The sequence below is a fragment of the Pristiophorus japonicus genome, chromosome 11, assembly GCF_044704955.1.
Source record: "Pristiophorus japonicus isolate sPriJap1 chromosome 11, sPriJap1.hap1, whole genome shotgun sequence".
In the NCBI taxonomy this organism is placed as follows: Eukaryota; Metazoa; Chordata; class Chondrichthyes; family Pristiophoridae; genus Pristiophorus; species Pristiophorus japonicus.
Genome location: NC_091987.1, coordinates 148,030,463 through 148,044,650, shown reverse-complemented (window position 1 = coordinate 148,044,650; position 14,188 = coordinate 148,030,463). Strand labels below are relative to the sequence as shown.

The window sequence follows — 14,188 nt, the reverse complement described above, 5'->3', positions numbered from 1 at the left end:
TCTGCAGGATATGGCATGCATCAGGAAATGCTTCTCTGATGTGCTAAAGACAATGGGCTGTAAATTGCAGCCTCTCCGAGTGCGTACGATGTGCATATGCACCTGTAGAGGCCCCGGAAGTGTCGGTTTTAGGCGTGCGCTGCAATGCACCTAAAACCGGTATTTTGACAGATCGCATGCATCCTCATGAGAAGGACATTCGTGGGCAGAGATTTGGGCTATTTGCCCAACTCTTGTCCAGCGAATATCCTTAAAGAGTTTTAACAGATAGAAAAATAATAAATGTTATTACTTATTTTTATATTAAAACCGTCTGTGAAGGCAAGATAATTTTTAACACTATTAAAACATTTTATATTAAAAAAAAAAAAAATTTTTTCTCTAAAATATTTAATTTAATGCAATTTCTATTAATTAAAAAAAAGTGACGTGTATTTTTTATTTCTGCTGGTGTTTGATTTATTTTAGGGGTATTCTCATTGATAGTAATGGAGCTCAGAGCTTCCACTACCACCATGAATGAGAATACCTGTACTACATTGTGATTGGTGGTCCAGGCCCATGTGATCCCAGGATACACATACACTTCTGAAAAACATGTTCCCGCACGCTGGACTACGCAACGAGGCCTCGGACACAAGCCTACCTTCCTCCGGCACCACCAGGTATTTTTGTTAAAATAATTTCGGTCGGAGGAGTCCGCCTGCAGGAAGCCTCCGACCGCAATTTTCAGGCCAATAAAATAGAAACAATCTCTCAGCTGCCGAGCACAAACACTATGCTAGGGGCCCCGATAGTCTTCAGGCCAAAGTGCTGAGACTGTGTAAACACTGGCTGTAGCCTAGCTGGAGAAAAGGGATCTGGTGCCCAAATCCAGAATGTGACTTTCTACACAACATGAGCTAGGAAGTTCACTTAACTTGAGTGCATGAAAACCATTAAAGAAATGGTGTAACATGACTGCCCCTGGTTTGGATGGTTATTTCTTTCTACATGAACAGTGAACAAGTGAGGAAGAATAAACTTTAGTCAATATACCCATTGCTTAAATAATAAAATCGCATGTCATCATCATCATAGGCAGTCCCTCGAAGCAAGGATGACTTGCTTTTTGGGCCAAAAAAAAAGGACAAGTTCACAGGTGTTTCAATGAAGGACCTGAACTACATCCTGAAGGGTGGAAAATGCCTGTGCGTGAATTTTTTTAACGTGGGGTGGCCGTTGCACACCAGCCACCACACGGGCTTGACAGAGCTAGGTGTTGGTCAAGTGGCAAGGATTACCCAAGACAACTGGAGACCAGCTCTGCTGCACGGACCTAGTGCGCACACATATCGCAGTGTGGGCTGGCCCGTGCTGCCCCTGGCCCCGAACTCACGCCTCCCCTGGGCCCCGATCACATGTACTGTTAAACAGGCTGATGGCAAGGGAAACACGACAAATGTTGTTTCTCCAACTCAAAAATAAAGTCATTTAGGCTGCTACAATAAGTGATCAAAAAGTTTCTTGGTTGTTTAGCACGATATGAAGTTTCAGATCATTTGGAGAAGATTTAAGGCTCTGGAATTATACTATGAGTGTCTGATAAATGAACCCTTAAAAGCATTCTTCCAAATTAATCACTGTAACAGTGGGTTCCCCTATAACAGCAGAGAGGGTTTTATTCACACACTAATCCCAAGTATGCTGTACATTGAATGCAGAGATGGCTGGTATATAAAAATGTTCAGCAATGAAGAGCATGATTACATGAAAAACAAAATACAGCAGTTAATATTGGTTACAGAAATGTATTTGGCGTGTTTATACAGGATGCCCGAAGGATGCCAATAAATGAGCTCAGACAAAATGCAACTTACATTAAACTATGCCTTCATAATCAAATTGCACAGCAAACCAAGCCATCAGGGAAAAGCAGTAAGCATCATCACAAGCATATAAAAGACCACTTTGTACTTATTCCCTGGCACACTTTTATTTTTTGTTAACTCCCCATAATTTTTGCTCTCTCTCGATTTGCTGCCATATTTTTCTTCCATCTCTTTAACCTGACCTTGCTGGCTTTTGGTACACAATCGTGCCATTATCAGTAGCCCGTCCTTTTGATGACAGCCGACGTATCCCTCAACGCACTTCCCCCTCCTTTTTGCTATCCAGTTCTGTGGCTTTCACTGTCTCTCCCTTTCTTTTCCTTTAATCTCAACCTTGGCCTGGTGTCTCTCAAACGTCAACAAGGCGGGTTCAGTTTTCAAAACCGGGTCTAACGTAATCTCAGCGCTGATAGATATTATTTGGCCACCGAATTTACCCTTCAAGAATTGAAAGAGATTCTTATTTCTAAGCAGTATGTTAGTTTGTATTATCACATTCAGAATCCAATGGAAAGAAAAATGCTGACAATTACACTTTTGGAGGAGGAAACAGATTGAAACTCATTCTAGGCAACATTCACTTATACAGGTACCTGATAAGCATTCACCTGTTCGAAGTGCTACCACTTGCTTGAATTAGCATGGGCATCACAGCAATGAATAAGCTCAGCTGAACATCCTGCATCACCAGCATTCCAAGCAGCACGCTGCTATAATCTGCATCCCCTATTCAGCAACAGGAAAATCAAATCAAAAGCTGTGCATAATCCAAGGGCAACAGTTAAGTGAACTAATGGGTCCACTGGAGTCATGTTACAAATCAACGTACATTTATCCTAGTTTTTTGCTTGGCCGGAAAAATCATCCAGCACAATGCAAATCACAGTGTGAAAGGGGAGGACACTAGAAGAAGGAAATCCCTCTGACTTTCAATGATATTGGGGGGAAAATTGCGGTCGGAGGCTTCCTGTGGGCGAACGCCTACAATCAAAATTTTTTTCACGAAAATACCTGGTGGTCCCGGAGGAAGGTAGGATTGCGCTGCAAGGCCTAGTTGTGCAGTCCAGCGTGCGGGAACATTTCTTCCAGGATCATATGTGTATCCTGGGATCACGTGGGCCTGAACCACCAATCACAATGTAGTACAGGTATTCTCATTCATAGTAATGGGAGTTCTGATTACCATCAATGAGAACACCCCTAAAATCAAATAAAACAAACAAATAAAAACACCACTTTTTTTTAATTAGTGGAATTGCATTAAGTTAAATGTTTGAGAAAAAATTATTGTTTTGAAATTTAAAAAAATGTTTTAATAGTGCTATAAATAAACTTGCCTTCATAGATAGGGTTGTTAATATAAAAATAAGTAACATTTAATTTTACTATCTATTAAAATTCTTACGCTGGTAAAAGTAAGCTCCATGCTTGCTTTTACTAGGCATAAGAGTTTGAAGGACATTTGCTGGGCAAATAGCCCAAATCTCCGCCCGTGAGTGTCCTTCTCCCGCGGATGCATGCGATCTGTCAAAAGAAATTTGTACATCGCGCGCCTAAAACCAGCATTTGAGAGGCCTCTTCAGGTGCGTGCACATGTGATCTGCACCCGGAGGCGCCGCAATTTTCGGCCCAATATAGTTTCCTGCAACGATTATCATAGGGTCACAAAATGTTCTCTCTTCTGTATAATTGCGTGCGGTACAGAATAGTTTTATTCAACCATCTCACTGAGGAAAGATATTATTCAGGCATGGACCCCGGTGCCAGATGTGTTCAAATCAAACCCTAGAACTCCCCAGCTAATATTCAAAAAATAAAAAGTCAGACAACGGTACAGCCAAACCAAGAAAACCTTTTACCCATTAGTCACGGGAGTGTAAATATATATACATAATTTAAAAGTAACAGATTTGCAGAAACCGAAGCGAGCAGGGAGTGCGGCTTCAGACAGCCACCAGTAAGGCTGCAAGCCAGCACTTATTAATTCATTATAATACTGCCATATTTTAATTGCTAAAACATCAGCGCATAACTCAAGCTGGAACTATGCAGCATTTTAACTTGAATCTTATTAATGGGATTTAAAAATAATGCAACTTTTGACAGGTCCAATGCAAGTTTATAGTCTGCAGCTGAAATCAGCCCTCTGCCTTCAGGGTCAAGTCTGCAGACGTAAATACACAATGCAAATTTCTAATGTACAATATAATGGAGCATCCTTATGGCAATTAATTGACTGCAAGGGCTTACACTTATTGAAAGCCAAACCTGATTGACATTAGCACTAGCAGCTCCTGGCTTCACAAGTTTAAAAAAAGTCACTTTGGACCCCTTCTGAAAGCCTTAAAAGCATCCCCACTCAGGTCTCTGATTGATCAGAGCATCAATCTGACAATTTTCGGAGGACCTCTCTGGGGTCCAGTGGGGGTTCGTGCCGCCCGCTCAGAAGAGCAGATTAAAATTGAAGACTGTGGAAAAGGAGCAGGATGTTGGTGAGTAAGTCATCCAGCCAATTGTAGCTCCCTGCCCGGTTCCAACTGGGTGGGCAAGGTTAAAATCATCTTTCATATATCAAAGATACAAACGAGCTTGAACTAGATTTTTATCTTCCCAACAGCGGCACTTCCATCTGCTCCCGACACTTCTGTAATGCTCCCCTACTGTCTGAGGTTAGGGATCATTGTCTATGCACAGCTGGATCCCGGTAGGATTCCTGCCAGTGCCACAGGAGAATATCAGGCGCCAAGAGCCCTTAACTGGGCAGTAGAGTCCCCAGAGAACAAAGCCTACAAAAGTAAGTGCCTGGGCAAGATTGGAGGGAGAAATAGCCTGAACTGGGTCCTCTCCTCCCATTCGTGGTAATCGGAGCCAATGCTGCCACTAACCCAGCCCAGCCAATACCTTCCACCACCACCGGGTGGATGGGAGGCCGAGCCCAGTCTCCTGCCAATATTCGCATGTAGCAGGTGGTAGAGGCACAGCCGGTGGTCCCTCTCCACCCAGTCATAGAGCGCCCCTCCACTCTACTAGTACCCCCGGCTCCCCCTGTATCACCGCCCACCTCCCCCGTTCCCCCTGTATCCCCGCCCACCTCCCCCGCTCCTCCTGTAGCCCTCCGGCTCCCCCTGTATCCCCGCTCCTCCTGTAGCCCCCCGGCTTCCCCCCACCCTCCCCCGCTCCTCCTGTATCCCCACCCACCTCCCCCGCTCCTCCTGTCGTCCTGCCCACCTCCCCCGTTCCTCCTGTAGCCCCCGGCTCCCCCTGTAACCGCCCGTCTTCCCGCCCGCCTCCCCCACTCCTCCTGTAGCCCCAGGCCCCCATGTACCCCCCCCCCCCCCCGACCCCGGTTCTCCCGCTGCTCCTGTAATCCCCAGCTCCCTCCTGTACTATCTGCCACCTCCCCACCCCCCGGCTCCCCCGGATCACCGCCCGCCCCCCCCCTCACTCCTCCTATATCCCCGCCCACCTCTCCCGCTGCTCCTGTAACCCCCCCCCTGTAGTACCCCGGCTCCCCCTATATCCCTGCCTGCCTTCCCGCTCCTCCTGTAACACCCCAGCACCCAGTGTACCCCCCCCACCCGGCAACCCGCGCTCCTCCTGTAGGCTCACCATATGCCCCCCACCCCCAGCTCCTCATGCACCTCCCGCCTCCCACTATACCCAACCGCCCCCGCTCCCCCCACAATCCGGCTCTCCCACTCCTCCTGTAGCCCCCCCGCCATGTTCCCCCACCCCTGGCTCCCCGCCTTCCACTGTACCCAACCGCCCCCCCCTCCCCCCACAACCCGGCTCTCCCACTCCTCCTGCACCTCCCCCCACCGCCTCCTCCCCACCTTCTGTACTGTAATGTCCCAAAGCACTTCACAGCCAATTAATTACTTTTGAAATGTAGTTACACTTAGTTAAAATCCTACTGCCCACTCTCTCCCCATAGCCTTGTGTCAATCCAAAACTAATCCCACTGCCCCCCTCTACCCATAGCCCTGTATCAATCCAAAACTAATCCCACTGCCCACTCTCTCCCCATAGCCCTGTATCAATACAAAACTAATCTCACTGCCCCATTCTTTCCCCATAGCTGTCATTACCTCCATCCAGATTTTCCTTGTGTTTGGTTTCAACATGAACCACAACTTCTTACCTTCCCTTTCCAAAGACTTCTCTACCCTGACCACAGCTGCAGAATCCACAAATGATAGCAACCCCATAACTATTACTTGCACTTTCTTTACACAATTATTTCTTCCCCTCCCCAGTGATCCGCAAATCACTATCCTTTTCTACACCAAATAACTTCAAACTTCTTGCAGTTCCTCTACCAGCATCCTGTCCCCCACCCCCTCTGCAAACTGTCATCCACCTCATTTCCTCTGCCTCCCATATAGTACAAAATGTCTCCAACCTCTAACTTTAAGCTCGCGTTCAACCTGAAGGACAATTCAATGCAGTGTTCACAATTACACTACTGCCCTACATTTATATGATCAAATGCTTCATTTAACAGTATCACATTTACCTTCTTTGTCTCCTCTAGCACCGAGAGCAAGGAATCTGGACACTAAAGGGGTACTTGATAGAGACAAACATGTAGAAATAAAGATACTTTGTGTTGGCCTGATATTCAACAGATGTCCCCAGAGTAATCCAAATGCAACCATCAAGACTGTCATATAACTGGTACCTTGCAAGGATATCTTCCAGACCTAAGGGCAGAGAAATATAAAATGGTGCATTTTAATATTTGAATAAAAATATTAAGAGTTAATGTTACAATATTCTTTTTCTTGGTGTGATTGAAAGCAAGATGGAGTAAAATATGTGATTCTAAAACCAAACTGTACAAGGCACTGATCTTCCTAAAACACAAGGTGACCTTTTTAAAATGGAAGGATCATGGACCACAGTGCAGGCACAACCAACACTGAGAAACGTTAAAGGACCAGTCATAGAAACATAGAAAATAGGTGGAGTAGGCCATTCGGCCCTTCGAGCCTGCACCGCCATTCAATGAGTTCATGGCTGAACATGCAACTTCAGTACCCATTCCTGCTTTCTCGCCATACCCCTTGATTCCCCTAGTAGTAAGAAGTACATCTAACTCCTTTTTGAATATATTTAGTGAATTGGCCTCAACAACTTTGTGGTAGAGAATTCCACAGGTTCACCACTCTCTGGGTGAAGAGGTTTCTCCTCATCTCGGTCCTAAATGGCTTACCCCTTATCCTTAGACTGTGACCTCTGATTCTGGACTTCCCCAACATTGGGAACATTCTTCCTGCATCTAACCTGTCTAAACCCGTCAGAATTTTAAACGTTTCTATGAGATCCCCTCTCATTCTTCTGAACTCCAGTGAATACAAGCCCAGTTGATCCAGTCTTTCTTGATATGTCAGTCCCGCCATCCCGGGAATCAGTCTGGTGAACCTTTGCTGCACTCCCTCAATAGCAAGAATGTCCTTCCTCAAGTTAGGAGACCAAAACTGTACACAATACTCCAGGTGTGGCTTCACCAAGGCCCTGTACAACTGTAGCAACACCTCCCTGCCCCTGTATTCAAATCCCCTCGCTATGAAGGCCAACATGCCATTTGCTTTCTTAACCGCCTGCTGTACCTGCATGCCAATGACTGATGTACCATGACACCCAGGTCTCGTTGCACCTCCCCTTTTCCTAATCTGTCACCATTCAGATAATAGTCTGTCTCTCTGTTTTTACCACCAAAGTGGATAACCTCACATTTATCCACATTATACTTCATCTGCCATGCATTTGCACACTCACCTAACCTATCCAAGTCACTCTGCAGCCTCATAGCATCCTCCTCGCAGCTCACACTGCCACCCAACTTAGTGTCATCCGCAAATTTGGAGATACGACATTTAATCCCCTTGTCCAAATCATTAATGTACAATGTAAACAGCTGGGGCCCCAGCACAGAACCTTGCGGTACCCCACTAGTCACTGCCTGCCATTCTGAAAAGTACCCATTTACTTCTACTCTTTGCTTCCTGTCTGACAACCAGTTCTCAATCCCATGTGCTTTAACTTTGCACATTAATCTCTTGTGTGGGACCTTGTCAAAAGCCTTCTGAAAGTCCAAATTTACCACATCAACTGATTCTCCCTTGTCCACTCTACTGGAAACATCCTCAAAAAATTCCAGAAGATTTGTCAAGCATGATTTCCCTTTCACAAATCCATGCTGACTTGGACCTATCATGTCACCTCTTTCCAAATGCGCTGCTATGACATCCTTAATAATTGATTCCATCATTTTACCCACTACTGAGATCAGGCTGACCGGTCTATAATTCCCTATTTACTCTCTCCCTCCCTCCTCATTTGGGAGTAGTGTTAAGATTTTGACAAGCTTAGGTTTTAAGAGCCTGAAGATTGTAAATAGAAAGGAATCATTGAAAGAGTTGAAGAGCCCCGCAGATTTGGTCTTCCGAGAGACAATGGGTTTGAGTGTTACACTCTGTAAGGAGTCTTCATTTCAATAGCGAGTGTGTAGAGGAGGCAAGTAGTGATGTTCTTGTTGCTTAGAAGGAACAAATAGTTTGAAAATCACCTAGGTGATATTCATTTCATGGACTATTAACACATAGTTTGCTGGGATATGCTTTTTCTAAAGACAATTGCCTATTTTTTCATCAAAGGAAAAGATGCTTTTATTCCCCTCACAGCCTTTGGATTAACGATACATGTGGAAACTGACCCCAAGTTTCTTCATGTTATCAAGGCATATTATGTAGATGGTGAAGAGGCAACCATGTGGGTAGGGGAGGAGAGTGACTCACTGCAATGTGTGTCTCACCTCCTGACTCCCCAAAGCCTCTCCACCACCTACAAGGCACAAGTCAGGAGTGTGATGGAATATGCTCCACTTGCCTGAATGAGTACAGCTCCAACAACACTCAAGAAGCTCGACATCATCCAGGACAAAGCAACCCGCTTGATCAGCTAGACATCCACCACCTTAAACATTCACTCCCTCCACTACCAGCACACCGTGGCTGCAGTGTGTATCATCTACAAGATGCACTGCAGCAACTTACCAAGGCATCTTTAAAGCACCTCCCAAACCTGTGGCCTCCACCACCTGGAAGGACAAAGGCAGCAAGTGCATGGGAACACCATCATCTCCAGGTACCCCTTTAAGTAATGTACAATCCTGACTCGGACATATATCGCCCTCCCTTCATCGTCGCTGGGTCAAATTTCTAGAACCCTATACCTAACAGCATTGTGGGAGTATCTTCACCACACAGACTGTATCATAGAAATAGGGTGGGTGAGGATAAGGAGGGTTTAAAAGACGAGGATTTTCAAATTAATTTTTTGGGAGATTGGTAGCCAATGTAGGTCAGCAAAAAAGAACGGAAGACGGAGAGCAGGACTCAGTGTAGGACAGGATATGTGCAGAATATTGGACAGGTTGGAGTCTGAGGATGAAGGATGGGAGGCCAACAAGGAGAACATTAGAGCAGCTGAGTCTGGAGATGACAACAGCATGGATAAGGGTTTCAGCAGTTGAGATGGTTGGCGGCACCTCTGCTGTTATATCTTGAAGGAGATGGGAACAGTGCAGCAAACATTTGGTTAAAAAGTGAGGTTAGGTAGTTAGAAGCTCGGATGTGAAAGAATCAAGCAATCAGATTATGTCGATTTACATGGAAATTACAAAACGATGTCAGGCCGTTTGGCCAAACTAGTGAGTTGGTATTTGTCCAATGGTTGTCCTAATCCCATGTGCTTACTCTGTTCCTCGAACATTCCATAACCCTCTGCTTTAACGGGAGGAATTTGGAGTGGTTTTCAGTCTTTTATAATTAGTAAATAACTTTGGCCAAGGAGAGGGAGCAACTGTAGTTTCAGGTGGTTTAGTTATACCGATCAAACAGTAAGTGCATTTTGAGCCGCTGACGTAAGAACATAGAATATAACAAGAATTAGTAGGAGGAGGAGGCCATTCGGCCACTCAAGTCTGCTCCGCCATTCAATGAGATCAGGTTGATCTACCTCATCTCCACTTTCCTGCACTATCCCCATAACCCTTAATATCCAAAAATCTATTGATCTCTGTCTTGAATATACTCAAAGATTGAGCCTCCACAGCCCTCTGGAGTAGAGAATTCCAAAGATTCACCACCCTCTGAGTGAAGAGATTTTCCTCATCTCAGTCCTAAATGGCCGACCTCTTAATCTGAGACTGTGACCCCTGGTTCTGGACTTCCCAGCCAGAGGAAACATCCTCCCTGCATCTACCCCGTCAAGCCCTGTAAGAATTTTGTATGTTTCATCGAGAGAATATAGGCATAGTCTACTCAATCTCTCCTCATAGGACAATCACCCCCATCCCAGGAATCAGTCTGGTGAACCTTCGTTGCATTCCCTCTATGGCAAGTATATCCTTCCTTAGGTAAGGAGACCAAAACTGTACACAATACTCCAGGTGTAGTCTCACCAGGGCCCTATATTACAGTAAGACGCCGTTACTCTTGTACTCCAATCCTCTTGTAATAAAGGCCAACATACAATTTGCTTTCTTAATTGCTTGCAGCACCTGTATGACTTGTGGATTTGAGGCTGCTGTAACACTTCATTTGACCAGCATGGGGAGGGAACAAGGAGTTGAGTAGATTAACTAAAGGGGAGCAAGCCGAGAATGGGACATGGTATAAGACAGTTGGGGTAGCAACTGGAATACTGCAAGAAGCCTGTGCTCCAGCAGATGCCCAATGTAATTTAGAGGAAGCTGTGTACGATGTCTAGTAAGGCCAATTGCCTAAGGCAGTAAAGAGATGGGATTTAAGCAGGAGAATAGCGCATGTTGGGACTGAGCAACTGGGTGATCATGGAGCAGTTAGTCAGTAAGTGGGTGGGATATAAGGACACAGAGAAGAGCAAGGTGAAATGAGGAGGAAGTGGATAGTGAGGCAAAAGGTCAGGGTTGGCGAACATGATGTACAAGCAATGGAGTAAGAGCTAGAAAGGGTCCATCATTAGCAGCATTAAGAATTCAGGTATAAGATGATGGCCCAAACCATCGGGAGATTTTGGGTTGCTGGCTTGTGAGTCAGGGATGGGGCTAGCTGGAGATCAAAGGTCCCACATTCAGCAGGAAGGTTCAAAGATCTGGGTACTGGAAAGAGGACAAGGAGTCCAAAGTTTGGTTTCCAAGTTCAGTAAACACTGAAGAAAAAGATTTAAAATACAGTAATTCAAGCCAAGCTGCCAGTGGAGAGTCACTCAGTCCAATGAGCACTGTAGCTGGTAATAAGATCTCCAATAACAACAGTCCTGAGACAGAAGTAATAATTGCAATCTCCTGTAGTGCTGTGCAGAGGAGTAAGTTACATGGTCACCATCTTGCTCAAGGGCAAGTACTTGACATGTTCAGTTGGTACCCAGAGAATTGCCTTCCCAGGTTATGATGCCTGTAATTAGTTTACCAAGTCTCCACGTTTCTGCAATATGGGCAATTAGGGAATCTGAGGATCAAGTTTTTGTGGTAAGATCACGAATTCTGTACAGCACAAGTGAACTGGATTTTGGGGTCCACTGCAAGGTTTACGGATGTGACAGAGTACTGATTAATAGCACTGAATTAATAGCTCAGAATTTGAATTGCACCACAGCTACCTGTGGAACTGAATTCAATGAATCTGGTGATTTGTTGTCTGGCAACAAGAAAGTGACCATAAAAGCAACGGGATTGTTGTAAAGGACCAACTGGCTCATTAACATCCTTTAGGTAAAGGGGACCTACCCAGTCTGGACGATGTGTGACTGTCCATACTGCGTGATTAACTCTTAAGACCCTCTAAAAGGGCAGTTAGGCTTGGACAAAAAATCCACTCTTCCCAGTGTCATCCACATCCCAAGAATAAAAAAAAGGATAATGCTTGGACTCGATTTCTGCATATCTGGAATTATCTCAGCAGTGCAATTCACATCAAGTATCATGCAATAAGCAGTGCACCAGAGGCAGCCACCAGTCGGTTGTGGTGAGCATTTAAGCTCCTGGCTAAATCGGTCATCATAAACAGAATTTCACTATCAGAAGAAGAATGTTATATCAATTATAGCATTCAGTATTTTCTAACACAGGCTTTACAATTGTTGTTGGGGGAGTGGGGATCATACAAGAATAAATATATAGACTGCTTCATTCAAATCAAGAATCTTTGAACATGAAATTAACAGTTAATACCTTTCTAAGCCTGTCGGGAGAAAACTCCAGTCCAACGACAAACAGAGTGAAGAACACGCCGAACTCACCAAGGGTCTCCACTTGCACAATAGACTGTGGAAAAATGTGGCAAAACATGAATGTCCTCTGCAATCACTGATCAATGAAGATATATTACAAAACATTGCAATGAATTTACAGCACAAAAACAGACCATTTGGCCCAATAGATTCATGTTTATACTCCACATGAGCCTCCTCCCACCCTTCTTTATCTAACCTCATCAACATACCCTACTCTTTTCTCCCTCATATGCTTATCTAGCTTCCCCTTAAATGTATCTATACTATTTACTTCAATTACTACTTGTGGTAGCGAGTTCCACTTTCTAACGACACTCTGGGTAAAGATGTTTTGAGAAACATAGGGCCCAAGTTTCGGCCTCAGTTGCTCCTGATTTTTTGGAGCAACTGGTGTAGAACGGAGTATCTTAGAAATTCAAATTCTCGGCATTTAGTTTGCTCCAGTTCTAGTCAGTTAGAACAGTTTCACTTTGGAACAGAATTTTTTTTTTCAAATGGTGCATGTCCGGCCACTTACATAGAAACATAGAAAATAGGTGCAGGAGTAGGCCATTCGGCCCTTCTAGCCGGCACCGCCATTCAATGAGTTCATGGCTGAACATGCAACTTCAGTACCACATACCTGCTTTCTCGCCATACCCCTTGATCCCCCTAGTTGTAAGGACTTCATCCAACTCCTTTTTGAATATATTTAGTGAATTGGCCTCAACAACTTTCTGTGGTAGAGAATTCCACAGGTTCACCACTCTCTGGATGAAGAAGTTTCTCCTCATCTTGGTCCTAAATGGCTTACCCCTTATCCTTAGACTGTGACCTCTGGTTCTGGACTTCCCCAACATTGGGAACATTCTTCCTGCATCTAACCTGTCTGAACCCGTCAGAATTTTAAACGTTTCTATGAGGTCCCTTCTCATTCTTCTGAACTCCAGTGAATACAAGCCCAGTTGATCCAGTCTTTCTTAATAGGTCAGTCCCGCCATCCCGGGAATCAGTCTGGTGAACTTTCGCTGCACTCCCTCAATAGCAAGAATGTCCTTCCTCAAGTTAGGAGACCAAAACTGTACATAATACTCCAGGTGTGGCCTCACCAAGGCCCTGTACAACTGTAGCAACACCTCCCTGCCCCTGTACTCAAATCCCCTCGTTATGAAGGCCAACATGCCATTTGCTTTCTTAACCGCCTGCTGTACCTGCATGCCAACCTTCAATGACTGATGTACCATGACACCCAGGTCTCGTTGCACCTCCCCTTTTCCTAATCTGTCACCATTCAGATAATAGTCTGTCTCTCTATTTTTACCACCAAAGTGGATAACCTCACATTTATCCACATTATACTTCATCTGCCATGCATTTGCCCACTCACCTAACCTATCCAAGTCACTCTGCAGCCTCATAGCATCCTCCTCACAGCTCACACTGCCACCCAACTTACGCTTGTTTTCAAAGTTTCGGCAGTGAAAACTTACTCCAAACTAACTTAGAATGGAGTAAGTGAAGATTTCTGTACGCTGGAAAAAACCTGTCTGCACTTTAAAAAATCAGGCGTAGGTTACAAATCAGGCGTAGGGAATGGGGGGGGGGGGGGGGGGGGTTTAAAGGGAAGTTTACAAACATTAAACACTTCAGTTTTACAAATAAAGAGCCATTATCAATAATAAATGATAAAAACACCAATAAATCAATCAAAAAAAATTAATAAGAATTTTTTTTTTTAAATCAATAAATAAAACATTTTCTATTTACCGACTGCAGCACCGGGAGCCCTCCAACAGCGTGCTGGGATCCCCCCCCGCCCCCCGCCCCAGTGTGTCTCTGTCAGTGTCTCTATCTCTGTCGGTCTGTGTGTGTCTCTCACTCTCTGTCTGTCAGTGTCTGTGTTTCTGACAGCGAGGGGAGAGGGTGGAGGGGGGGTAGAGGGAGAGGGGGGCAGGGGGAGAGGAGGAGGGAGGCAGAGGGGGAGGGAGGGAAGGGGGGGTGGGGAGAAGGAGAAGGGGGGAGGGGAGGAGGAGAAGGGGGGAGGGGAGGAGGAGAAGGAG

The 14,188-nt window shown here is 45.1% G+C and overlaps 1 protein-coding gene across 2 annotated transcripts in view; it reads right to left on the bottom strand.

Annotated features, from left to right (window-relative positions):
- tmco3 (transmembrane and coiled-coil domains 3) overlaps positions 1-14,188 on the bottom strand; it is a 61,851-nt gene that overhangs the window by 22,954 nt on the left and 24,709 nt on the right. For both annotated transcript variants that reach the window (XM_070894147.1, XM_070894148.1), the window contains exons 6-8: positions 12,088-12,180; positions 6,388-6,574; positions 2,480-2,597 (exon numbers count right to left, since the gene is read on the bottom strand). In XM_070894147.1, coding sequence (XP_070750248.1) covers positions 2,480-2,597; positions 6,388-6,574; positions 12,088-12,180 — 398 coding nt within the window. The remainder of the gene's footprint in view (positions 1-2,479; positions 2,598-6,387; positions 6,575-12,087; positions 12,181-14,188) is intronic.